The sequence below is a fragment of the Archocentrus centrarchus genome, chromosome 22 (genome assembly GCF_007364275.1).
Source record: "Archocentrus centrarchus isolate MPI-CPG fArcCen1 chromosome 22, fArcCen1, whole genome shotgun sequence".
NCBI classification, from domain to species: Eukaryota; Metazoa; Chordata; class Actinopteri; order Cichliformes; family Cichlidae; genus Archocentrus; species Archocentrus centrarchus.
Window position 1 is genome coordinate 17,837,397 of NC_044367.1, and position 27,953 is coordinate 17,865,349.

The following is a 27,953-nucleotide window of genomic DNA, read 5'->3' on the forward strand; positions in this document are numbered from 1 at the left end:
CACACACACGTAAAATTCTTCCTTTATGAAACCACAGAGGACAATAAATATAACTACACACACACAGCCCGTTGTGTATGCCAACACAGCACACATATCTCGCTTCCATTTTCAGGCAGGAATGTCAGGGAGCAGAGGTCAGCACTTCCCACTTGACTCTGACACACATTTGGCAAAAGCAGACACAGTGTGGTGTGTGTGTGCGCGTAAATGTGTGTGTCTGACCAGTGAGAGCAGCATCCCGTACATGTCAACAAATTGGCAAAATGGCATATAAATAACAGCTGTTGAGCCAAACAACAGCTGTTGTCAGTCACTGGCTGCCATTTCAGCGCTCTAGCAGCAAATGCTTCAACCCTGAGATACAAAACGCATGCACAGTTTCACTTCCTTATTGCTCATGCTCACTAAGGGAAGACGGTAATTGTGTGTCAAATGTATAAGATGAGCATTTCATTGTCTCCTGACATGTTTAGGGATGAAACAATACGTCAGTTATTCACTCATTCTTTTAATATGCACTAAGCAGAAAATAGAGTTTGCATTTCTTTAAGCCATCTATGGTGGTGAACAGAATGTGTTTGGGTTATATAGTCATATAATCACGGTAAAAAGAAAGGACACCCTCTGTCAAGTCTATGATTTTATGTATCAGGACCAAAAAAAAAAAAAAAAAAAAAATCTAGTTCTTAACATGTCTTAAAGAAAATTTGGTGAATACAACCTCAGATGAAAACACATGACATATTACTCTGTGTCATTACAATGTTGCTGCAGTTCATTGAGGTTTTTGAACATTTGTTTATGCACAGCTCTCTTATCTCCGTATTTCAACTAGGTTGATGAGGTCTGGAATTTGGGCCATTGCAACAAGATGATTCTTTTATTTTTCACTCATTCTGTTGTAGATTTGCTGCTGTGCTTGGGATCATTGTCCTGTCACATGAACCAGTTTGGCCTGAGCTTTAGCTCTTGGACAGATGACCTCACATTTGACTCTTTAGTATACAGAAATGTTCATGGACTCAATGACAAAAGATGCCCAAGTCCTGTGGCTGCAAAACAAACCCAAATCTTCACCCCTCCACCACCATGCTTGACAGTTTGTATTGCTGTCCTGTGTTCTTGGACAAGACTTTGGTCTCATCTGTCCACAGGACATTGTTCCAGACATTTTGTGGTTTATTCAGATGCAACAGTACAAAGCTAAGCTGTGCTGACATGTTCTTTTCACAGTGAAGAGTCTTCCTCCTCGCAGCTCTTCAAAACAAGCCATACTTGTTCAGCCTTTTGCCAATTGTACTGTCATGAACTTTAACATTTAACATTCCTGAGGCCTGTAGAGCCTGAGATGTAGCTCTTGGGATTTTTACAATTTCTCTGAGCATTAAATTTGCTGGGACATCCATTCCTGGGAAGATTGGGAACTGCCTTAAGTGTTTTCCACTTGTGAATAATCGTCTTCTCTGTAGACTGAGGGACACAGAAGAAAAAGCAAAAGAAAATGGATAGATGGGTAACTGTATATTATTTGATATCTTGACATGTCAGTTTGGACTCTGGGATTTTGTGCTGAGCATTTTTCATGTAATTTACATACTCTCAACCCTTATTTTAGGGTGATGCATGGCATTACTTCTTAATGTTACAAGAGCCTCTCAACTGACCAAATAAATAGACCAATGACAAAATAAAGGAAAAAAAAAAAAAAAAAAAAAAGCAACTTACAGTCTGTTTAAGGTCTTAGACCACCATGTAGCACCAGGTGTTCAACATGGGGATCTTGTGACTGTCGAAGCCATACATATAGCATATAATTGTTCAATTCTAGTTCAATCTTTTATTGCCATGTCGACATTGTCAAAAGAAATTTGTTGCACTAAAGCTTCACACACACCGACAAGAAACACTCAACTGATAAGCATCATGCTGATACTGAACTGTTCAGCGGTCCCTCGTATCTTATGGATTGGAGTATTGCTGTCATAAGAATCCACTCCCAGTGGGACAGAAGTGTTTCAACACGGGATAAAGGTAATCACTCTGAATCACTTTGTATTGATTTGCAGTGACTGTTCCTTCTAAGGAGGACAACTAGATGGACCCAAATCATGTCAGCAAAGTGCCTCCCTCAGCCTAACAAAGCAGATTCCCTCACTGTATGGGGGTCAAAGGTTCAGGTTTTCCCTTTAATTTGTCACGTGTACACATAAACACACCTTGCAACAGATTGTCTTATCCAAAACAGATTCTGTCTGAGATGTTATTCTGTATGAAGTTATTCTACTAGTTAGAGAGAAAAAAAAAAAAAAGAACTAAAAGGAGTTCTTAGAATCAGTGAAAGTACAATTACAGTAACTTTTAGATACTGTAAAGGTAAAAGCTGCTGTTCAGCAACAGCTGGGCTGGCTCTTTCTGACCAGCAGCTGGAAAGGCTACAGCTCTTCAGTGTGTTCTCAAGTACAAACTGTTTTAACCCAGACAGCATTACAACGTCGTCAATGATGAAGGCAAAGAGTTCAGAGGGATTAGTTTAACTTTTTGTAAAAACAGAATAGCAGAATAGCAGAGCAGCAGTTAAGGGGACTTTTCATTCTTTTCCATATTTTCTGTCAAATACTGTTAAAATGGTGGATATCCAGCTCAGACTTCAGACTGCTCTGAACGCTCTGTTTTAAATATTTTTTTCTACTCTTGGCTCTATATGATGTAAATGACAGAGGATACCCCTAATATGATCATAACCACCCACTGGGTGTTCATATCTTTTGTTTAGAAGGCCCAATCAGCCAAGAGAGCTGGCTTAATGAGAGGGATAAACAAGCTAAAATAGTTTGTTTGAGATAGTGGATGAACAGAGGGGCTTCAGCAAGGCCCACTCTAAGAGAAATAATGTTTATTTTGAACTGTGAATCATGCCAGGTGCTCTAGAAGAGTCTAAGTACAAAAGATCCACTTTAAAAAAAGAAATGAGTGCATCTGGCAAGCCACTGATTATTATGTAAACTTGCAGGCGGTATGTTCATATATGTACATGTCACTTCTGTTGCATGTAATGATGACAAATGATGGCAGTATGGAGGTTTGACTACAGAAAGGAAGACAAGGGAATAAAACACTGAGCATATCAGTTATAATTTGGACACGTACACATACACATACACACACGCACACCTCCACACTCTTAAAACTTCTGTAATTGAGTTAATTAAGGGGGATCGAACCTGATTATAGCTTACACTCACTCACAGACCAATGGCAGATTAGATAATTAAAAAATAAAACAAAACAAAACAAAAAACAAAATGAGAGAGTAGAAAAAGTTAGATGGCTGAAAACCAGAGATGGTGATCAAGTGTTTGCTCAGCAAGATAAGCCTGTTTTTGTTATTGTAAATACAGAAATACACAAGCTCTGGGGAATTCATCTATTTTGCCCATTGTTATTTTAAAATTTATTTTCTGTGTTTTTGAGGTTGCCTTACACTGATGATTTAAAGGTCCTCTTCCAAATATATAAAAAGCATTTTCTCAAGAAAGAGCAGAGGGTTGGAGTGAATCATGTTCTAATCAGAACTTCCACCTCAAACAAAGCATTATAAGGTGGATAAACATTCTGGTAAAAAATGCACAAAGCTGTATCTGGAGGAGCAAAAAGCCAAGTTGGAGTCCTAACCTTTAATGTACTAAAATGCTGAGGGTTGACTTCACCCCCAGCAGATCATATAAATAGTGATGATCAAAACAGTTTTGTTAGGCGGGACGGAAAAAAATGTATTCATATTCATTTTCACAGTCCTCACTAAATCATCCTTATAGCGTGAATAGTCAGCAGAAGAAAGCGGCAAATGATTAAAGTCTTAGTCAGCCTTAATCATGATAATCAGGACAGTGTTTCAAAAGTTCATAAAGACTTATGAAATAATGAAATCAGACCCACAAGATCACCCCACCAGGTTTTCACAAGGGGTGTTATAAGGGCACTTATCTAAGGCATACAAAAACACATGAATCCGGGATGCAGAACGGTCATTATCATTCCTCCCTTTCAGTCACCAGATGGATCCACATCTGCACATACATTAAAAAGAAGAAGAAGAAGAAAGCACGCGCGCACACACACGTTGCCCAATTTCGTCTTTCACCGTGTGAACTACAAAAATGTGAGATGATGCGACACGCCAGTCATAACTTCGTGTCCTCCTCGTAGTTCACAGCGAGTCGCAACAAGCCATTTTGCTTCTCGTCTTGCTGAATTGACATATGCGGTCTCCGGAGCCCACCCTCTCCACATCTACACACACACACACGTGAAGACACACATAAACGCACCTTTCAACTTTTCCCATAACAGGATTTTAACTGTCAGAGAGACAGAGAGATTAAGTTACGCTGATCTTTGCTTTTCCTCCTAACCTTGGGTAAAAACAAAAAAGAAAGAAAAAAAATGGGGAGAAAAAAAAAAGGGGAAGAACTCTGCACCTCTTGGCAGGGAATGCAATCAAAGGCAGGAACAGATGCACACACAAACACGTATGAATCGTCGGCTATCCGCTGACAGTGAAATAAGTTAGCGTGTGTCCTGTATTAACCCCGATTATTTCAGTGAAGAAATCAGTGCAGTTAAACAGAGGTCACAGTAGCATTCCTACTCAGTGCTGGGAAAGATTGTTGGAACAAGGTTGAAACCATTACTAACTCCTATAGTACAACACACTTTTACATGCATGTTTTACTTGAATCTGTGTGCAGATTTTAAAGGGGCGTTATACGTTTCCGCAATCTTGCAGTCCCATGAAGCAACATGTGGGTTATCTGCAACAGATAAATAAATCAGACCTGTGCGTCTGTTGCACAATCCCTGTGGGTCACGCTTTCTTTTAATGTGGAGTTATAACACGCTGTTGACTCGTCCATACAAACCATCAGGAAACATCAGTTCACAGTTAATAAGTTACATCCTGAAAAGAATCATATTTGCAGCCAAACTGTCGAGAGGAGGGGAGAACAGGGGTTTTCACTTACCAACAAAGACGCACAGAATATCCACCGCAACCAGAACCAGTTTCTTCCCTTGCTCTGTCATGTTTCTCCAGACGCCACGCCACTTTCATAAATAATAAACACCGCGTTTAAAAGAGAGAAAAAAAACCAAAAAAAAAAAAAAACGAAGGCGGCAGAACTGTAAACTGAACACCTGGTGGGACGATGGACAAAGTACTCGCAGGAAAGATTAACCTGTTCGCTCTTCCGCCTCCACTGAGCCTTACCTGCCCGCCTTTCTGTGTTTGTCTGTCTGTGCACTGCACTGTTGGCAGGTGAGCAGCACAGTAAGCGGTCTTTGATTTATCCTGTCTTTTTTTTTTCTACGAATGGGGGGGCGTTTGTCTCAGGCTGACAGATAATTTTTCTACATGTGGCGGGACATTCCCCCACTTTCACTCTGCGTTCCTTTTCTCCGCCTAGTCCTCAGGGTTTGTGAAACCTGATTTCCGGTGTTCTCGGTATTGTTGAGACGTTTCTTTTGTTAAAAAAGCGTGACACCGTCACAGCCTCTTCCAAAATTTTCCCAAATAATAATAAACAGTGCTTTGATCAGGTTTTACACTAACGGACTAACTTGGCCAAGTAAGTATCCCACAATTGCTGAAGTACAGTTGTAAGGTAATCGAAGTATTATTATTATTTATCTGATATTGCACCTAAAATGAGAGGCGAACATTCTACTTTTTACATAAGTGTACATTTGACTGACAGTTGAAACTGGCTGCGTCACCACCCTGTATCAGCTTCATGCCTGTTGTGTTGTATAACATTTTGTCAAAAAACACTTAATGTAACCGATATCTCATAATTAAATATTCATATCTTAAAACTTAGTTTTACTTATTTATCTTTTTTTCAATTTCAATAAAGTAAATATTCATTGTTTTTTTGTGAGGACTGAACCTAATTTAGTCTCTTTGGTAAATGTTTATTAATAGTTTTATGTTTTCCTCATAGTTCACAGCAAGTCCCAACAAGTTATTTTCATTCTTGTCTTGCAAGACTGCCATATGCAGTCCTCGAGCCCACCCTCACCACATACGTGTGAAGACACACATATAAATGCACCTTTCAGCAGTTCCCATAACAGGATTTTTAACTGTCACAAAGAGAAATAAATAAGTAAAACTTTATTTTATCTTTTTTATTTCCTTTCCATGGTGTAAATAAACTAAATATTTGCTATTTGTTGTGATGGCCGAATTTCATTTTAGTCTTTTTAGGTACAAGATTTTACACAAACACCAAATAAAGATTCCATTACAGTAAATATAACGTCAAAAACTGTTTTATTGGAGTAAGGAATCCAAACACAAAATTACAACACAGGATATTTAATGTTTTACTCCTTAGTTTTTGGTTCATCCACTGAAGTGCATATTTTAATTCTCAAATGTACAAATAATGTAAACCAAATACAAATTCAGCTCAAAGTATTCACGATTACAAAGATGGCTCATTCTGCTGCGACTGTAAACTCAAGTCAGCAGCAGGATTTTGCGAGGTCTCACTCTTGTAAATTTTTAAAACATGAGCCAACATTACAAACTGCAAGTCTAACAGAAAATAGGTAATGTGTGGCTGACGAGTCCAGACTAGCTGTAACAAACCAAAAGAAACTGATGAAAAACAAGAAACACAGAAACACGCTGAAGGATTAAAAAAAAAAAAAAGAAAATGCAGTTAATGGGCAAAAAATCTAGTTAGTCTTTGTTCACAGTATTCATAACTAGTTCAAGTCTTTTATATATAAAACTAAATCTAAATGACCTGTCTAGAGAGACAGATATAGATATGAACACCCACTGGACACTTTATTAGGTACACCTTGCAAGTACTGTGTTAGATCTTGTATGTGCTTCAGAAATGCCTTAATTCTTCATGGCATAGATTCAACAAAGGGATGGAAACAGTCCTCAGATGTTTCGGTCCATATTGACATGATAGCATCGCACAGCATGATGCTCCCATTCTACCACATCCCAAAGGTGCTCTATTGGACTGAGCTCTGGTGACTGTGGAGGTCATTTAAGTATAGTGAACGCATTATCATGTTGAAGAAACCAGTTTAAGATGATTTCAGGATCTCAGGTATACATATTCAGCTGGACAGGTGTACCTAAAAGAGTGGCAAGTGAGTATGTTTTTTTTTTTTTTTTCTTTTCTTTTTCATATGGAAACACACAAAAAACTCCAGTCAAAACATTTTCAACTATATCATACCAACAAGCTTAACTCACTTCACTGAAAATACTAAACTATAAAAGCAATCTCAAACACCACTGTAAAAAAACAAAACACAGGCAGCAGTTTGTGTTTACATTCCTCAGCATTTACAGCCAGAACACGCAATGTGAAGATTAGTAAGATAAGCAAAAAACTTCATAATGCTCAAAAATATACAGAAAAATAACAAATCAATCACAAATGACAGTATTTACATATCTAGGAAAAAAAATCCATCCTCCCTTTGACTGCTTGTATTTATCATGTCAAATTAAAAAGATGTTCTTCATAGAGCCAGGCCAGCTGTTACACTCTGTTTCCACTTTTGATGCTACTGTAGAATGTAGCTTCACATTTACTGAACAGACATGAAAGAAGCACCCATTTTCTCAACTCATATAAGTGCATTTCCCCAAATGTCAAACTATTATTTATTTTTGGCAAGCAATCACATTATTTTTGATGGGAAAGATTCCCTAACCAAAGCTTGAGAACGTTCCCATCATTGTAAAATTCCCAGTTGCATGAAAAGCTCCATGTTAAGTAAACTGGGGTCAAGCGACCTTACCAATTTTTAAACTCATAATAATTTAAATCTTACCTGTACATTACACGAGTATTAAATAAAAAGTAAGAGAAAATCAAAGCTATATTTTCTGAGTTGTCTGAATAGGAGGCAACATGGTGTTGCAGTCATTAGCAACAGTGCAAACCAAGAAATAAGGGTTCAAATTCACTGGCTGGCTGGGGCCTTGCTGTGTGGAGCTTGCATGTTCTCTCTGGGTACTCCACTTTCCTCCCAAAGACATTCACGGGGTTAGACTAATTGGTGATTTTAGACCGGCTGTGAGTGTGAATACTTCTCTGTGTTAGTCCTACAACAGACTTTTGATCTGATCCCCCAACCCTGAATTGGATAAGCAGAATAAAATCGATATATGGATGAAAACGCCTTTATGTATAAATAAAAAATTATAATGAAAATTATGAATGATGAAAAATGAATAAATATTATGTACTTCCCTTCCATGACACAGAGCCTACAAGGAGAGGTAAGGTTCACACTCCACGGGATAATAGGATAAATCCACAAAGACAGAAGGCAGAAACTGTGAAAATGATGTAGAATCACTGCGGTGACTAAAGTTGTTGGGTTGGAGCAAAGGATTAAAGCTGCTTTGAGAAAAGGGAAGCTTGAGTGAACTGACTTCATCTGTGTGTGAAAGTAAAACAGAGGAACGAGGTACACTGCTTAAGTCAGAGAAGGAAGCAGGGATTTGATGCTGCTGCAGAAAAAGATGTGAGGTTTTTGGTTTATCTTTGGAATGTGACTCAGATGGCTCGCTGGCTCCACCTAGCTGCAGTTTAACGTCAGTGACGCCACCTGTGTCATCCTGACAGTTGTATTGGTGAGAGGAGGGATGCAAAAGGGGTTCAGGAGGATTTTGGAGAGGTTTGGATATGATGACACTGGAGTAGGATGAGGAGCAGGGGGAGAGCTCAGTGGCAGAGCTTCTGGTTAATTTTTTCCCTGATATTCTAACTTTAAGAGTAGACTGGAGACTAGAATATGTTTGCAGATTACAGATGCCCTGACAGCTGTGGTCCTGATCCAGGTTTGAGTTCTGCAGTTCATTAAGCACAATGACTTCAGAGTATCTGACTGCAGGCTTCTCCGGTAGCACGAGAGGATTCATACTCTGTGAAAAAACAAACAAACAAACAAACAAACAAACAAAAAACAGCAATGAAGTCATGAAATTTAATGGTTAAAGAAGTTAAAAAGTTTTGTTTTTTATTTCTAGCTCTGTTCCAAGCTCTCTATAGTGTCACTGCTAATTACTCTACTTTAGCTTTGTGACACAAGAAACAAGAAATATAAAAATGGATAAAAGATAGCCAACCTAATATTACCCATTTGTTTTTGGACACCTGTTTTGAAGCCTTGACTTTGGCATTTTGTTTGTTTTATTATGTTGATGAGAGGGTGGACCCAGCCTCAAGGGGTCACAAGTGCCGGATAAATGGGGCAGTGGCTCCTTGCCCTATATACAGACGTGGACAAAAATGTTGGTACCTTTTCGTTAAAAAAGAAAAAAAACCCAAAAGGAGTACCCTCATTTTTGTCCAGGTCAGTTTCATTAGATTGTTTTTAAAAATAATTCTGCTGAACTATAATTCAAAATTTTGAATTTCATTTCTAATTTTAATTAGTTGATTTTCACTAAATTTTGAATTATTATTATTTTTGTAAGTTTCAAGTTATTTCAGTGACCATTGTGGGTTTTTCTTTCTTTAACAGAAGGGTACCAACAATTTTGTCCGCGTCTGTGAGTTAGGGCCCAGTAGAGCTGTCTCGCATTCTTTTTCTCTCTGTCTCTCCATGTTTGACTTTGTCTTTCTTTGTCTTTGCTCTGTCTCAGGTCTGACTCTGGTCTGTCTTTGCTGCTGCTGCTTAAGGCTTCATACCCTGAGGTTGCTTCACTGTTCTTTTTCTTTGTTTTTTTTTTAAACTTATTTTATTTAGAGATTTTTGACCTAATAATAATAATACTAGGCTACAAATATGTTAATTTCCACTCTAAAGTTTCTCATTTTACATTGGTTTTATTGTGACTGGCCGGGGGAAAAAAACCCAACTTACAGATTTTAGACCAAAAAGTAAAATGTTAGAATTCAAGGGACAGATAAGAAGGTTACCTCTAAGGTAGTTTTAGGAACCCAGTGGGACAAGCTGCTGTTGGAAGGGTCAGGCACATCTTGACACAGTTTCTCTTTCACACTAAATATAACAGAAAATATGAATAAATAAAGTACGTAAACCAGTAAAAATTAAACTCACGGCTTTATCTTAGGTATATGTTTGTATAAGACAGATAAATGATATCTTACATCCTATGCTGTGCCAGGCAGGCCATCAGCATCAGTGCCAATATAGTCAGCATGAGCGGAATGACCACATACATCACTGTCGAGATTTCCTCAGAGCCTTCACAAACACACAACCTTGAGTTAAAAATCCAGTTAGATGTATTTTTGTTTGCTTTTTTGTTTTCACATTGAGGTTACATTTAAGTGTGTTCTCACCTATATGCACATTAGCCACAGTCCCAAATGCTCCAGCGCCAGCCTCAGTATTGGCCTGCATGAAGATGGCGTAGTTACCAGGTGACAGATTCTCCAGAGTGTACCAGTGAGCGTGAGCAGGCACAAAAACACCTAAATAATCAAGAGAAGCCATAATTGGCAAAATGTGAAAAAGTAGGAGAGCCATCAAGTCATAACAAAGGGAAAGAAAATGAACAAAATGCAATTACATAACAACAAAATAATATGTGAACTTTTATCTTTGAGCCTTTTTAAAAAAAAAAAAAAAAATCTCATTCTCTCTTTTTCCTCAAAGAAAAAGGACAAGTTGGGTTAATCTTGCCCTACCATAGATAGACATAGAAAGTGTGTTTGGTATCATTGTCATGCTGAAAAATGAAGCCACTGTAAATCAGATGCTTTGCAGATGGTACTGCATGGTGGATCAAATTCTGACTGTACTTTTCTGTGTTTTGGAATTCCGTCAGTTTTGACATAAGGTCACTTCCACTCGGGCTGGAATCTCACTTTCTGCTTATGAGCCCTCAGTCTCTGTTCCCTGCCCTGCTGTCTTTGACAAGTTTGAGCCAGTGACTTTGTTCTTTTACAGGAGATTGTTGGTCATTTAAAACCCTCAGGTTTGCCAAATAATGCTGTCCCACCTTCACTATTTAAAGAGGTTTCCCCCATTGTAGGGCCTTCTATTCTGCCACTTGTGTAGTTCCAAAAAATTTTAAACTTGCAGTAGTTCAACATCAGATTCAAAAACCTGCTCTAGATCCCATTTCTTGCTAAATACTATCTCCAAACTACCCTTTCTTTCTAAAGTCCTTGAGAAGATTGTTTACAATCAATTAATGGCCATTCTGTAAGAGCATAATGTTCTAGATGTTTTCCTATCCAGTTTCAAAACTTACACAGCACTGAATCAGCTTTTTTAAGAGTTTTTACTGACCTATTTTATCTACTGACTCTGGTGACAGTGACTTTTAAATTTAACTGCTACATTTGACATAATAGATCATGAAATTTTACTCTCTCGTTTGGAGCAGTGGGTGGGCATAGCCCTGGAATGGTTCAGATCCTATTTTCTGTGTCAGCATCAGGGATTATGCATCCTCCTCCTCCTGTCTACTGTGGGATCCAACAGGACTCAGTTTTAGGCCCCCTTCTCTCTCGCTCTCTCCCATTTTTTTTTTTTTTTTGCTTTCACTTGGTTCAATACTTAGAAAGCGTGGTATTTCATTCCCATTGTTATGTGGACAATAGTCAAATTTAAGTCTCAAATTTAAATGTGTGTAAAGTACTCACTCCTTGCTGGCTGGTCTCTGGTTCTATAGTGCAGTGTGTAGTTGCAGAGGAAACCATGAAGCAGCTCCACAGGTATAGGACTCCAGGTGAGCTCCACTGTTCTGCCTGAGATCTGCAGTACTTTTATGTTAAGACCAACTGAGGGTGCTGTGTGGACAGAGAGATAAAAGCAGGCAGTGTGACGATAATGAACTACACCACATGTCACAAAGAGGCTATACCTCTATTTCACAACACCACCCAATCTGATTACAATTTTTTTTGCAGTATTCATCTGATAAGATCTCATCTTGTCTGCAAGAAGGTGACCTCTTTAAATCAGACTGCACAGCATTTCTGTTCCTTGCCCCACTATCCCACATCTTGAGACAAGTCTCACATTTTGACTGGCTCTGCAGAGCATTCACTTTTCTAAAGTCTGGCTTTTTATTATAATGAAACTAAGGTTAGTCTGTCTAGTACCATGCCCATGAGTGAAAGTTACAAGTTAGCAAAAAGTTTTGCAGACTTTTTTTATGTGATGGAAACTACCACAAAGAAAATGAAGCAGCAGTATTTTCTGAGAAACAATTTTTGCCTTTTTTGCTAGTTATTTTTCAATTTCTCACAAAGGGAAATATGGCATCAAGTGACACATTATGTGTGCTATGATTGGCAAAAAACTTATAAAATTGTCAGATAGGGCTTAAAATAAGTTGTGGATGTATCCCTGCTGAAGCCCAAATACTTACTGGACTAAACAGCAGCTGAAATAACAGTAAATAACAGAGAATATGACTATATAAAGACTTATGGTCTTATGGTCTCATGCCATATGAGACCATAAGAACAAACTTTAGCTTCCTTTTATTTTTATTGTATTTACTTAGCAAGAAAGTTGGAAAAGTTGCATTCAAAGATAACAAATCTGACCACCTCCTAGCATTGTTAATACATAGTTGTCACACACAAGCAATGAGTTTGTCATTTATTTTGTTGGGCTCTGGTCACCATATCTGCAAGTGAAAATGAAGACATTTTTGGATTGATATGTTTTTTTCCTAACTTTTTCACAAATATGCTGTCCTGGTCTGGATCACTGTCATGACTTAATCAGCACCAGCACAGATTGAGTCACTGAAAGTAAAAAATGGAAATGGCAGCAAAAGCTAATTTAAGACCATCTGTTAATTGTTTATGTTGCAATTAGTCTTAACATGCTCATCAGTGGTAATGTGATCATTGTTTACATGATATACAACACAAAGTCACCAGCTTTCATAATGGACAATCAAGTTTCAATTGATCTTGTTACATTAGGATCAGTTTCTATAAATTAGAAGCTCACTTATAAAGAGCCCATAAGTACACCGAATACAGGCTGTTGCTAAGAAGAAAAGAAGTTATAACAGCACATATATTATAACTAATCTAAATCATTTTAAGGGTTGATACTACCTTACAACTTTTAAAATACCATCTTTTTTAAAATATGTATTTCTCCATGTACTTTTCTAATTTCTGAAAATTCTAATTCATGGGCCACATGAATGATATAATTTTGTAATCTACTTCAGTTGTTCAGTGGGTTACTCTAAATATCATGGATTGATTTGGTACCACGGTGGTGTGGTGGCTAGCACTGTTGCCTCACAGCTAGAAGGTCTTGTTTGAATCCTTTGTGTATGGAGTCTGCATGTTCTCCCAAAGACATGCAGTTAGTGGGGTTAGGGTTAATTGGTGATTCTAAATTGCCCATAGGTGTGAGTGTGAATGATTGTCTGTCTGTGTGTTGGCCCTGTGACAGGCTGGTGACCTGAACAGGGTGTAGCCTGTCTCTTGCTCTGTAACAGCTGGGATAGGCTCCTGTGACCCTGAAAAAGGATAAGTGGAAGAGAGTGGATGGATGATTTGCAATAATATCTAATAAGAGGTGAGACTTCACCATTGTATTTGGTAGAGACACAAAAACATCATCAGTTTTTCATTAGATTTTTTTTTTTTTTTTAAACGTTCATGTTTAACAGATGAGCTTGAGAGCAGGAGCCACACACGATGGGAAAATCGTAAAGTACTGAAAGATGGCCTTACTCATTATTTGTTCTTTTCATGGGATTTTTTTTTCCACACTAAGAAAAATACACATTCCTCAAAAGCCAAACAACAATCACACTGAGGGTGAAAGGCTACTTTAAAGCTCAGCATGGAGCAACTGGAGTGCTGTGCAGACCACATACTTCCTTGTCGTGTGTAAGCGTAGAGTGTTGTGTTTTTCCCCACTCCTTGTTCACCATACAGAGCTCTCACAGAAATAGCATAACGCTCCATCGGCTTTAATCCCTCTGAAAAGAAGACAAAGATGACAGGCACTTCACTTCTCACTGTTGTCCTTGTATCTTGACAAGTTATATTAAGATAAATGGCATTTCACTTTTAAACAGGCAAAACATGAGCTGTATTTTACGTACTGAACATCTTCAGGTACTGCAGGATTACCTGTGATGACCAGAGATTTACTGAAACGATTCAGCTTTTCCCAGTGTAACATACTGCTGTTTTGCTCTCTGACAGCAAACCACTCCACCACATAACTGGTCACAAATGGATCAGTTAGAGGCCTCCAGCGAACCTCCAAGCAACTGTCATTCAGAGGACTTGCGGTGACGTGACTCAGGGATGGTGGCTCTGAGGAGAAAAAACACAGGGAAGGTTGGTAAGGATTTGAAAAGAAATTGTTGATGCATCAGTGTATATTTAATGCTCCCATTTTTCTGGTGTCTCTTGTTTGAACTTGTGCCCTGTTTTTAGCAATTTATAATGTCACTAATATATAGCAAAAGTGGACTATATATATATATATATATATATATAGCCACAGACAACGCCATAACCTTCCCCCTCCACAAGACCTTTTCCCACAGAGTCAGAGTCCAATATCATCATAAAGTTTGACAACACCGCTGTTGTGGGATTAATCTCCTACAATGAAGGGACAGGCTACAGGAGGAAGGTCTCCCCCTTGGAGGACTGGTGCTGGGAACACCACCTTCTGCTTGACATCAGCAAAACGAAGAAACTGAGTGTGGAGTTCAACAGGAAGCAGCAGAGGGACTACCATCCACTTCTCATCAGTGATGCTGAGGTGGAAACAGTGGACACTGTCAAATACCTGGGAGTAACCATCTCACAGGACTCAGGTCCTGGACTCATCACATCATCAACAACACCATGATGGAGGCCAGACAGCGTCTCTACCTCCTCAGGCAGCTCAGAGACTTCAAGCTCCCACTCGAGGTGCTCAGGAATCTTTAAACCTGCACCATTGAGAGCATCTTTCATGGGAGCATCACCATCGGGATGGGAAACTCCACCAAACAGAATTCATGGCCCTTAAAAAAAAGGGTAAGACTGAAAGGCTGAAGAAGAGTTTTTATCCGCAAGCCATCCCTCTGCTCAACTCTGAACCCTAAACTGGACTGGTATGCACTATGTAAAATATTTTGTTCTGTTTGACTTGCTTTATACCATGTCATGCACTTACTGACACAGCTGCAGTGACATAACCTTGTGTGAATACCAATGACTAGAATTTTATATTTTTACCCTAGATATTTATATATTTTTATCTTGTGTGCTGTGACATGTAAATTACATATTTTATTCTTATTTATATATTTATATGATGTATCAATTACTTTTTAAAATTCTTATTTATATATTTTTACCACTTATTATCAGCTGCAGGTAGAAAATGCATTTCATTGTGCATTGTATTGTATATAACAAAAAGAAGTCCAGTCGCCTTTTTCAAGCTCCAGAGACTACTATGACCTGGATAACTGAGAATCTACACAGACATTGTATTGTATATAACATGTGACAAATAAACCTTATCTTATCTTGTAAATTTCTGCTGATTGCTTGTGGTCGTTTTTCCACAGCCCTCTGCAGGATTCTTCGCAGTGTCAAAGACCCCAGTGTCACAGGGGTCTCAGCGCTTGTGACAGATAAGTGGCAGAAAGTGGATGGATGAATGGATGGATGTTTTATGGATTGTTTATTTTAGTAAGTTACATGACTTTGTTCTAGAAACCTGCTTTCCTCTAATTAAAGCAAACTCCTGGCTTTACTACTAAAACATAGAAGTTTTTCCACTTAAGCCTTCAACCTACCCATACATCTTTACTCTTAAATGTTGCTCATTGAAAGTTATTTCTTTACTGTGGAGACAAATCAGCACTGAATGAAGACAGGATAAAATATGTACATATATAAAAGTGATGTGCTATCATTTAGGATTTGAGAGAAGTATTTTGCGTTGGCTAATGATACATAAATGACTTAATGCATACTCAGAAAGTCACTGTGGCTTTTGTGGCAAAGCATTAAGGAAGCAGATGAAACAATGGCTTCTTATGATGTTAGATCTTTCTTCACTGATGTTTTGGTTTTTGAAGCAGTGGAGGTAGTTTGTAAGAATTACAAGACAATCTCAACCTTAGCAGCAGAACTACCCTTAACATTGACTGAGTGTGTATGCCTTTGATACTGTGTCTTCAACCTATAAATTTCATATACTGAGACTGACCAAGAGATCTGTTGGCTTATAGAGCTCCTCTGTCAAATATTTTACTTGAACAATATGAGATGTATTGGAAGGGAAAGTAATTTGACTGTAAGTCAACTATCATTGAGCTGATACTTTTTAATGTTTTACAAATTTTGAAAATTAGTAGAAAAGAAAAGGAAGAAAGAAAAGAAAGAAAACTTTAAAAAACTAAAAAACTGAAAATCTGTCTGGAACATTTTGTAGACCTTTGCCTAATGAATATTCATACCAAGTTTCAGAAGAACTGGCCAATAAAATAAGAGAGGAGCAGCGACTGAAGTTTAACAATCTATAGTATTTCTTGAAAATGTTGAAAATTCATTAAAAAATCAGTCATCAGCAGCAAGTAATTCTTGTAGAAAGTTTCAAAAGATTCAGTCAATAAACAACAGAGAATTAGTCATTGAAGTTAAACATGAATGTACAGTTTGTCTTCAAAATTAAAAAAATTGGTAATTTTTTTTTTTATTAAAAAATTATCTAAAGCATTTTCCAGGGCTTTGCATATTAAATACTCATACTATGTTCCAAAAGAGGTGTGCTAGGAATAGAGAAGGAATCAAAGGTAAACATCAATGCACAGTATTTCTGGAAAATTAAGAAAATTCACACCAAAAAAAAAAATTCTGTCTTCCTTATTTTGTAGAGCTTTAACCAAAGAGTATTTGTACCAATCTTCAAAAGATTAAAAACATAAATGACTGAGGAGTAGCAAATTTAGCAAAAACCTCACAGGCGGATGGACGATGGACAGCGCGGTATCAGATAAGCTCTGCTGACTTGCTGTCTGTCATTGACAGCGGAGCTAAAATGTAACTGAATGAGTGACGAAACATGTCTTCCACTGAGAATGTTGTGTACACATCTGTATCTAGGAGATACAGCAATTAAATTGCTAGCAAATAAAGCAAAGGTTTAAAGCTGGAGCATCATGTCAGCTGCAATTTCTCATAAAGAAACTAGTTAAAGAAAGAAAGAATTAATGTATTCAACAACTTTTTTTGTTAAAAGAAAAAAAAAAGCAAAAACAAAACAAGCAAACTAAAAAATGTTCTTCCTATTCTCCCTGTTAAATCCCGGACAGAATTTAAAATCCTTCTTTTCACATACAAAGTCTTGAATAATCAGGCCCTGTCATATCTTAAAGACCTCATTGTGCAATATGATCCTAGTAATGCACTTAGTTCATGCACTTAATTAAAATTGCCGCATGCAGATGAATAGAGCTGTTGACCTTAAACCCTTTCTTAGTTAAGCTGCAGTAGGCTCAGGCTGATGGTTGGGCTTGCTGTGATGGATTGAACGCTTCTTGTCTCACATATTTTCACGCCCCATGTTTTTGCACACATTATTGTGTTAATCATTAGTAATTATTAAACTCCTATACCTGTTCCCACAAAGTATCTTTTGTTCTCCCTTTGGTCTCTTCTTTCTCCCCCTCACTCCCAACCAGTCCCATCAGGTGGTCTTTACTCAACAACAAAAAGCACTTTGGGATGACTGCTGTTGTGAATTGGGGGTATGTAAATAAAATGGAATTTAACTGAATTCTGTGGTTGTCTCTTTTCTGTGAAACAGAAATACTGTGGTCTACAGCGTGGAAAGAATGTGGAAAAGAAATGTAACACGGGGAAGTGGCCTCCTTAATTCAAGCATCTTTGCATTACAGATAAAAATGCTTTTAACTATGCCCCAAGAACTTTTTGTAGAAGCCAACTGCCAGATGTCTTTATTAGAAGTAGAAACCTTATTATTGGAAATATGTGAGATTTATGACACTACCATGTAAGCAAAAAATAAACATGTCCTGTTTAATTGGAAAATTTGTTACACACCAGGAATTAATAATTACTATTATTAATAATTACTTCCAGTATAATCCTCAAAGTCTTTTTCCTGTACTAGAAGTATGTTTAGTTCCGTGAGTACACTGTCAGAGTCATTATCAGTTCAGCACAGCAGCAGAAAATTATCCATGACTAAACACCAATGCCTGCAGCCCCACCTGTTTCAGAGGCTCCGTGGAGTGAAATCCTGGATGTTGGTGAAGTGCCAGCAGAGGTGGAGGCAGTCAAAGTGCAGGAGCAATGTGCAGCAGGAAGATGCAAGCTACAGGACGTACTCAAATGGTCCAAGTCGTTGCAGTTCCCATGATCTCTCAAGAGCTGAGCGTTTTTTGTCTGGCAAGTCACATTGTAAAAGAGAACTTTGCCATTGGCCAGAATATGAGGCAAGGGCTAAAAACAAAGAGAGAAAGCAGTGAGTCAAAATGATGTAATATTATGGAGATTTTAATTAAACAATCCTGTTATATAAACACAGTTTTTTTCTTTCTCTGTCTTTCTTGGGCTATCTCAGTTTTGCTCTAAACCTGAATCAAACTTTAATGCAATAAACAAGTAAGTTTAGGGAGACATAAAGGAAATTAGAGACAGCATGGGGCTGTAATGGTGATTAAAAACAAATTGAATCCCACAGATTATTAAACTGTAAAACTCTAAAGCTCAGAGTGATAGTCATAAAACATTAAACCAGAAGGCTCAACTTCTCATACAATTCAACATGCGCACCTTCCAAAGCAGAGAGACAAGTCTCCATCCATTGCTGTTAGTTTGTTTCACTTGCCTCCAGAATACTGGTGCTGCAGATGGAGCTGGTAGATGAAAAAGGGGGATAATATATAAAAATAATTTGAATGAGACACAGCAAAACGTGGAAGGAGACAGTGAAACTATATACCAACAGTGAAAATATTCACATTTGTCTTCAACAGCAGAGGCACTTACAATTAAGATATGCTCTCGCTCTTTCTCATTTGTGTCAGTAATTGCTCAGGCACAATAGCACAGGTGGGAGACATGTTGGATATCATGCTACAGTTTATTTGAACTGTGTGTAATTTCTTTAGGACTCTGGATATTGTTGGGCTGCCTTCAGTGTAATTTTTCTACTAAATCAAATGTAGTTCAGAATCAGAGACTGGGAGCTAGCACAGAAGGACAGCTATGCTCCGGTATTCATTCTAGGTCATGGCACTGACAATGTTGGTTGATTTAAGTAGTAGCTGGTCACTGTTTTCATGTCCATCGCATGTGAGTGAAACATCTCAAAAAATTGTATGTTACTGCCAAGGAAATTGGTACAGAAAGTCTTTTATTATAAATAAATGAATAATAACAATTTCTATAGCTTCTTGTTTTTAACAGCTCTTCACTGCTCATTAATAATCGAATAAGGCATAATAAAGCATGTCAATATATGAGGAAGACATTGATTTTGATGTCCAAACTTTGGTGGTACTGAATGGACTGAGTAAGGACATAGCACTCTGTCTCTGAGCTTTGAATTTGGGGTACAATTGTAATATGAGGCTGTTGCACTGAACCATCTTGATTTTATTTAACCAGCACACAAAGTTCAATTATATTCAATTTTATTTATCTAGCACCAAATCACAACAGTCACCTCAAGGCGCATTATATTGTAAGGTAAAGACCATACAATAATTACATACAAGAAAACCCAACAATCAAAATGACCCCATACAAGCAAGCATTTGGCAACAGTGGGAAGGAAAAACTCCCTTTTAACAGGAAGAAACCTCTGGCAGAAACAGGCTCAGGGAGGGGCAGTCATCTGCCGTGACCGGTTGGGGGTGATGGGAAAGAGGCAAAACAAAAGACATGCTGTGGAAGAGAGCTGGAGATTAATAGTAATTCATGATTAAATGCAGAGTGGGGTATAAGTAGGGTGAAACGAGGTGAATGAAAAAGAAATACTCAATACTCACAGGAACCTGACCCTCACCCCAACCCCCCAACCCCCCACCCCCCAGCAGCCAAGGCCTAAACAGCATAACTAAGGGATAGTTCAGGGTCACCTGATCTAGCCCTAACTATAAGCTTGATAAAATACATGATGGCAGCAGCCTAGGCCTATAGCAGCAAAAAGGAAAGTTTTAAGTTTAATCTTAAAAATAGAGAGGCTGTCTGCCTCCCAAATTCAAAGTGGGAGCTGGTTACACAGAAGAGGAGCCTGAAAGCTGAAGGCTCTGCCTCCCATTCTACTCTTAAGTATCCTAGAAACCACAAGTAAACCAGCAGCCTGAGAGCAAAGTGCAAGATGGGGCCTGATTATTCAAGACCTTGTATGTGAGTAAAAAAAAAAATAAATAAATAAAAAATTCTGGATTTAACAGGGAGCCAATGAAGAGAAGTCAATATGGGAGAAATATGCTTTCTCTTTCTCTCCCCATCAGTCCACTAGCTGCAGTATTTTGGATCAGTGTATTTGGTAGCTACTTTCATAAGGAAATTTGTATCCTTGGTGGGTGAAGGCTGTGCTGTTGGCTGTACCCCTGAAGGAGCTTATTTTCCATTTAAAGGAGATGGATGAGGTGATTTGTGCATCTGATCAGGACTTTTTTCAAGCATATGCAATTGGAAAAAAGAATATCTGGAAGAACTTAAACATGCTGATGTGAATATATACCTATTCTGACTTGAGATCCCAAAGAAGCAACAGAGGGATGTAGGCGAACTTGTTACTACAATCAAGATGACTGGTAAATGGATGGAGAAGGATTATTCAAAATTTAAAGTGGCCTCTTTCTCAAGGCTGGAATATGCTTAGCTCTAGTTCTTAACTGCATATAGGCAAACATACACAACAGTTCACCCTCAGATTGGTTTTATTTTCTTTCTTCTTTCTTTCTTTTTGTGGTATCGTAGATGTTTAATTGTTCTTACATATTTACATTCTGCAAGAATATTTGTTATTTGATGTTGTCAGCAGTATGTGTTAATGCTGCAGTAACATTGAGCCCAGTAGGGGGCAGACTGAGACTGTTCTAAGCATTGAGTTGTAACTGTTTTTAGGGTAGAATAAGCGTGCCTGCAAAGAAGATGTTTGCCGCTCGTACAGTGTTATGTGTACATGTTGGTCTGCTGGTTCATTAAAAGTGCGATCAAGCTGAATATGGATGATTATTTCCTGAAGATGTTACACTTTTGTTATCATTACTACTAGGACCCAACAATAGGACTAGGACCCCCCAAGTAGGAACAGGGTGACTGTCAATTATTTCTTCTCACCATCCTCTCCTGTCCTTCCCTGATGTGGTTTGCTCCATGGGCTCCATGGACTAGATGGGCCAAGGTAGCGGTGGCGAAGCCTGATGACATATGCTGTATCAGGTTTGAGGAGACAAACCAGGAACGTGTAACTATTCACTGTCACATGTCTGATCTGAACATCAAGCTGTATAGAGAAGACAAAAAAGGATAATGTTGTGAAGAAACAGTATATACAGTTTGAAAGATACTTTGTGAAACAGTTTAATTTTAATAGTAAATTTTTGTAAAGTAATTTTTTTTTTAATACTCAAGAAAGATAGCTGTGACATTCTGAAACACAGAATGTCACAGCTATCTTTCTGTGACATTCTGAAACACAGAAGTGGTGCTGTTTGAAGTTTTGGTATCTTCCGGTGTAAAAATGTGGTTATCTTGAATGAATGATTGCGTCATTTCTGAGTGCAGTTTTAGGACTGACTCACCTGCTCCTGTGATTTAATCTCTATTTGTGAATTCAGATCTCCCGCCCTGATTTCAGAGTTAGACACAGGAAATTCAGTCGAGTTGCGGCTCCAAGTTACATTCAGACACTCAGGAAAACCATGAACTGCTGTTACGCTGTTCAAACTGGCTGAAGGCAGCATCACTGAGAAAGACAGGAAGTGAGAAGTGAGAAAGAACTAGCCTTGAACGGTGAGGGATGAGTAATGGGAAAACACAACCACCTTACCTTCTCTCCTACCGGGCTGACATCGACGATTCGATGGAAAGCTCTGGCTTCCACTGTGTGCTGTGATGGTGATGCAATACTCAATCCTCGTGGTTGAATTATTGAGTCCCAGAGTGCAGCTGGTGTCACGGGTGGTGCAGGTGAATGTCGCTGTTGCATAGCTGTTTGGCAATGACGTGCCCAGAAACAAACATGCACACATACACAGTCATCAGCTATACAAAAAGACTATAATGAACAAAAAAAGGCATGAAAACACAAACACACAGAAGCAAGTTGTGTCATGTTCATATGCACATTTGCATACATCCCGAGTATCATGGTCTGGGGTCTGTTTAAACCAGTGTGTTTTGTTTTGGCTTTATTTTGTCTTTTCTGGGGTTTTCCTTTTGTTGTGGGGTTTGGTTATGTTTTGATTTTCTACTTCTTTGTGTTTCCAGGTGTTCAGTGTCAGGTCTGCGTCTCTGTTGCCTTGAGTCACTTTCTGTTTTATTTTGAGTTTTGTGTTCCCTGTGCTTTGTGTTTAGTTTTGCTTCCCCTGTATTATTAGGTTCACTTGTTTCACCTGTTGTGTCCACTCTCCCCGATTTCCTTGTGTGTATTTAAGCCTTCAGTTTTTCTCTGTTCCTTGTTGCAGTGTCATCAGTGTTTCTCCTGCTTAGCTGTGTGTCTCTAGTTTAGTGATTTTGTTTTCTCCTTTCTCCCAGGCTTCATGAGTGTTTATGCCTGGGTTGTGTTTTTTTTTTTTTTTTTTTTTTTTTTGTATTATTCAGTTAATCTGCAAATGAAGCAGTTTTAGCTTAATTCTGTTTTGCGTCCTGCGTTTTGGATCCACCTCTCCACCACACAGCCCTAAATGTTACACTGAGTTATGTCAGTGATATTAAAACAAAAAAAAAAAAAGCGATATGACTCACCAGATTTTCAGAGGTAATTACACACAAAAGGATTTGCATAGGCACAATGAATTACTATCAAACAACAACACAGGTTCCAACTTGCAAACCTGCCTGTATGCAAAAGCACAACGGTGGACCACTGCTGAACGGGGACTTGGCTAATCTTATTTGACTGGATAATTTTAAGTCCACCACAGACACTGATAAGCACTGCAGATTGCTAAATCAATGTTGAGCGGATGAACAGCTCATGCAACATCTAACTGAGAAGAAATATGCAAAAAAGTGAGCATCAGATATCAAACTAGCATCTGAGACACTATCACACAGTTCGTTTCCTGCTTCGGAGCAGCTCTCTAGAAAAATGCTTTCAGAGGACCTGAAGATATTTTTCACATTGAATTTCACAGTCAGCAAAACACTAAATTAAAGCCATTTGTCATTCTCTTTCTAATCACCACATCTCCTTAATAATAACAGTGATAAAAGGATCTGCGACCAGTGATGCAAACTCATCTAAAATGATTAGTAGCGCAAATCTTTAACAAATTATACTTGCAATAACTCATCTGTCTTTTCCACTTGGGGACAGTGCACACAAGTGTTGAACACACCGTCAACCACAGTTAACTGTTATGGACCAACTTTAACGTTCACTTGTCGATTTGCTACTGGTCTCCTGTCCAACATTCACACTTTTTTAACTTTGTATTTAGCTACAATTTTTCGTTTGTTTGTTTTTTACTAGAGTTTTCCCCCTCTGCAAACAGCTGCCTGTTGTAGCTTGAAAAATAATTAAGAGCAGTCCCTGAAACAATACCTGAAACTTTCCATACAACTCTGTAAAGCCGAGCAGAGCTGCAATGAGAAGTCCCCCTGAAGGTTAACAATGGCATTCCAGCTCTTTCACAAAGTCACAATATTTTCATGTTATCATACACTGAAAAATATTATGGTGGCAAATATTCTGCCATTTAGTAATTACAACTACATATTTTCTAAACTGTATACACAAAGACAGGAAGTATAGGGTAGGACAAAGATGGGATGTCAGTTTAAGATGTAGATGGAAGCTTTACTCATCTTTGCTGCAGAACTTCACCATTGTCCAAAAAACAAATGAGTGAGTCATCCCTTTTGAGTTCCTTTATTTAAAAAAACATGGCTGCTGAGCTTAATGCAGCCTGGTCTCTCCTGTCGCTGTCTGACAACCAAACAAATGTTCACAAATAACAGTGCTTTAAAGAAAAAAAAAAACAACAAAAAAAAACATGCATTTAAAGAGATACATCTGCAAAATGAAAATAATGGGTCTGGGAGTGGTACTTTCAGCAAATTGAAATATTTTGGGCTTTTTATGGAATTAGTGGACACTTTGAACATACCAGTATTAGATATCAACGGACAAAGGGCCTGCTGAACAGGCTAATGAATATGAAAAATTATGTAAATTATGTAAACTATACACTAAAGCCTTCTCAGCCACCAGATCCCAGTTCAACAACTGGAGATTTGTGTGTGTGTGTGTGTGTGTGTGTGTGTGTGTGTGAGAACCCCTCTACAACATTAAAACAGTCTCTTATAATGTATCTCACATTTTTCTAAGGGTTGTGTTAATCCTTCCAGTGGATTCTTAGATATTTGGAGAATCTATAATATCGTGACAAAAATAAAGATATTTTAGCTCACCTAGACATCCTCTGAACCTGCAGAGTGTATTTTGTTGTCGGTGTGTCTCCGGGCTCCCAGTGGCAGGTGACATTTACTAGATGTATGAACACGCAGCCGATCAGTTGTGGGGGCCGGGGAAAGGCCGGGGATGTTGCAATGCAGAATGCTGCAGGCATTGAAAGCAGCTGGAGTTAATGGCACGGGCAAGCACATGCTTCAAGTCCTTAATGAGAAAGTTTGTGGTTTTTTTTTTTTTTTATGTGGTGCAGGTGGTTAAAAATAAAAAATAGATTAAAAATAGCTTTATTACTACAACAAAAAGAGAGACTTGGAAAGAAGATCAATAATTCGAACCTCTTATCTATGCGCCACCTGTTGCTGCTCATAGATAAAACTGCAGATGTCAGCACTTACACCTTGCACTACCTTTATTAAGCAAACTCATCCTTATTAATAGTTGCGGTAATGGTTTCACAATGAGAAACAGTATGTGTGATGATCCCTTATGGAGTCTTGATTGATTTTGTGTGCACAAAAACAAAAAAGAAAAGAAAAAAATCAGGGGCTACACACATTTTAAGTGCCAGTGCAACTGTTTTTCATCTCAGAGTGTGAACACAGTGTGGAGAAAAGCTTCCATGTGACTCGTGTATGCAAAACCTCGACTGCCTTGACTTCGACTCACTGTTTTCAAATGTGGGACTGTCAGGAAGAGATCATGAAACAAATTAATTAGATTTAAGTCATGAATGCTATTTGCCCCGAGGTTTCAACAGTGGTTCAGACAAGACAGTACAATATCTTTGCTAGGCTCTGACACCTATACCTCATTTTACCAGTTTAACTTGCTGCTGGGAACACTAAAATCATACCCTGACACAGCTGGACACGCTTCTTCTGATTGATGGTGATTCTGTAGAACTTTTAGCTGTCTGAAATGCACCAGCACGTGTGCAGGGGATATTTTTGATCCTGTGAGTTGCACACTGGGGCCTGCATGAATCAGGCTTGGTCCAGTGCAGATAGATCACTTACTTGTTGACAACTCTGTCTGCTATGTGGTGTTGGACAGGTATTATATAGTAGAATAATGAAACTGTGTGGTATAAAGCAAAAACGACAAGCTAGAAGGAAACAAGAGGGATGTAGTGTGACATTGTGGGGATGTAGTGGTTGTAAATTTCTCATGCTTGGTGAGATTCTGTCATTTAAATAACAAATTATCATCCGGTTCCACTAACGACACTTCCAGAAATATCAGCGCATCATCACATATTGTGTGAAAGTCTGCTCTGGATTAAAAAAAAAAAAAAAAAAAAAACAGTGGAAAGACAAGAAAGTTAAACATTACCTAGGGCAAGTCCAGCCCCCAGCAGGAAAGTCCACACCACAGCTGGATGCCGCTCCATGAACAGCAACTGCTTTCTCACCCAATCACTCCCATCATGCTACATGCAAATCAAGGACTCTTCAAGGACTCTGTATGCTGTTTCGCAAAATCGCTAAAAACATATGTGAAGTGTCAGCAAAGGATGCCCGAGAATGAATGGATCTGGTGGTTAGATTTCATCAGAATGTGTTTTTGTATGTTAAAACCAGTTTCACTACAGCATTTTCACTACTTTGAGTTCCTTGGCATTGCACCACAAAAAAAATGTACCAACTAATGTGACACATTGCAGTTTGTGCAAGCAGAAACAGTCTGACTTCCTAAAGTTGGTTGAAGTTTGTCATGGTGACCGGTTCTGTCACAATGAACAAAGTCTGACATTCCCCTTGGAGAAGGAGCTCTGACTCAAAAAAAAATACAAAGCAGCTCCAGATTTTCCTTATATATAAAATCAGAAAACAGTATTGTAAAGACTGGTATATTGGTAACTGCATTTATAGCAACCTCATAGCTGAACATATGGTGGTGAGTCTAGGGTTTTCACAGATTCAATTTGTCATTTTTGGCTGTTGGTTATTCAGGTTTAATAAGCTGCATGCAACTATTTAATAAAAGATTTCAAACAAGCTTAAGTGTACAATGTGTTTGTGTAGAATTCTTGACAATTTATAATGGGTTATATACCATTTACATATTTACTCTATAAAGTGCTACTAAATATATAGCCTGAATTAAGTGACAGACATGAAGGAAAAAACCAACCAAACAAAGAAACTAAAACAGAGTTATAGTATTGAAGTATTTCATTGTTACATAATAAAGTACCGTTCATAATTATTGAGAGTAAAATATACTTGATATATAATACTAAATATAATACTAAAAAAAAAGAGCGAACACTTAAGTTACACATTTGATCTGATCTTAAGGAATGAGAACAGAGTGATACCCCCCTCCCATAGAAAAAACAAAAAAAAAAACAAGGTCAATGGAAACCAAAGTCATCAGCTTGTAAGGCAGATAATCAATCAAAGTTAAATATTGTTTGTTTCCAGAGACTGTTAAAGTTAAAACTGTTAAAGCTTTCCTATATTTTTATTTATCTATTTTTCAGTATGTAAATCTTAACATTAGACAGCAGGATGACCCCAGTAAGAATCTTATATTACTCGATTAATGGTACTGCTACTTTCATTTAAAGCAATGTAGCAAATTTTATAGGCTGTTTTCGTTGTAACTCAGTAGTTTCCCAGCAGGATACTAACAGCTGTATAATTTGGGCTTACTTGTCATTCTTGATCACTTTGAGCATTTATTGAAAAATGGGTAACAGCTTTTTTTTTGACTAACCTATCAAAAATAGTTGTGATTAACAGGGATTAAGCAACTAACTGAATTGGATATCTGAAAACCAACAGTATTTGTTAAGTTTAAAAAAAAAACCCAAAACCTTTTTTTTTTTGAGGCTTTTAAAATGGCTGACAGCGACGCGCAAATAAAAAAAAAAGAAAGAAAGAAAAGAAAACACATCAATGATTAAAGCAATAACCGCCACTTAGAATCAGTCATAAATCATTGTGTTTCAATATTCTCTCGTCAACAGACTGCTGACACTATTAGTTTAATAATCAGGAGGTGCCAGTTTTGTTTTTTTTTTATGCTGAAGCCTTAATCACTGCATCTTACGTTAAACTCTTTGTATTTTGTATTTTTTATGAATTCTAGTCAGAATTACAATACACAAAATGATATACGTGGCTGCCAAATGTCAAAAGTCCTCTTACCGGTTTGAGCTCGGGTGCTACGCGTCTCCAAGAGTTCATCCACAACAATTGCGCAAAACCTACCGCCTCTCAGCTTGAGGTAAACACACCAGTACCGCCCCACTTCGTGCCCCCAAAAAAAAAGAAAAAAAAAAAGAAAAAAAAAGA

General features: G+C 38.0%; 2 protein-coding genes across 2 annotated transcripts in view; both read right to left on the minus strand.

Moving 5' to 3' along the window:
* The window catches only part of LOC115772214 (phospholipid phosphatase 2-like), a 29,072-nt gene extending 23,610 nt beyond the window's left edge, over nt 1–5,462 (minus strand). The window contains exon 1 of the mRNA XM_030718254.1: nt 5,025–5,462. Within this exon, the coding sequence (XP_030574114.1) occupies nt 5,025–5,085 (61 nt within the window). The 5' untranslated portion in view covers nt 5,086–5,462. The remainder of the gene's footprint in view (nt 1–5,024) is intronic.
* An 891-nt stretch (nt 5,463–6,353) lies between these two features.
* On the minus strand, nt 6,354–27,846 carry LOC115772665 (interleukin-6 receptor subunit beta-like). The gene is made up of 15 exons (XM_030719050.1): nt 27,807–27,846; nt 25,984–26,134; nt 24,651–24,798; nt 22,063–22,223; nt 21,815–21,978; nt 21,351–21,516; nt 18,828–18,910; nt 18,263–18,494; nt 14,145–14,333; nt 13,886–13,990; nt 11,670–11,816; nt 10,359–10,490; nt 10,164–10,260; nt 9,972–10,053; nt 6,354–8,971 (listed from the first exon to the last, which is right to left on the minus strand). The coding sequence occupies exons 2-15, from the start codon at nt 26,039–26,041 to the stop codon at nt 8,312–8,314; spliced, it is 2,424 nt and encodes an 807-aa protein (XP_030574910.1). The 5' UTR covers nt 26,042–26,134; nt 27,807–27,846; the 3' UTR covers nt 6,354–8,311.
* Between the last annotated feature and the right edge of the window lie 107 nt (nt 27,847–27,953).

Excerpts from the sequence above, each read along its gene's own strand:
- LOC115772665 (XM_030719050.1), bottom strand. The coding sequence starts at position 26,041 with ATGGAGCGGCATCCAGCTGTGGTGTGGACTTTCCTGCTGGGGGCTGGA. Across the intron at positions 11,817-13,885 it reads CGCTTACACACGACAAGGAA|CACCCTCAGTTGGTCTTAAC; the intron begins GTATGTGGTCTG and ends CTGTCCACACAG. Across the intron at positions 10,261-10,358 it reads TGTGGCTAATGTGCATATAG|GCTCTGAGGAAATCTCGACA; the intron begins GTGAGAACACAC and ends GTGTTTGTGAAG.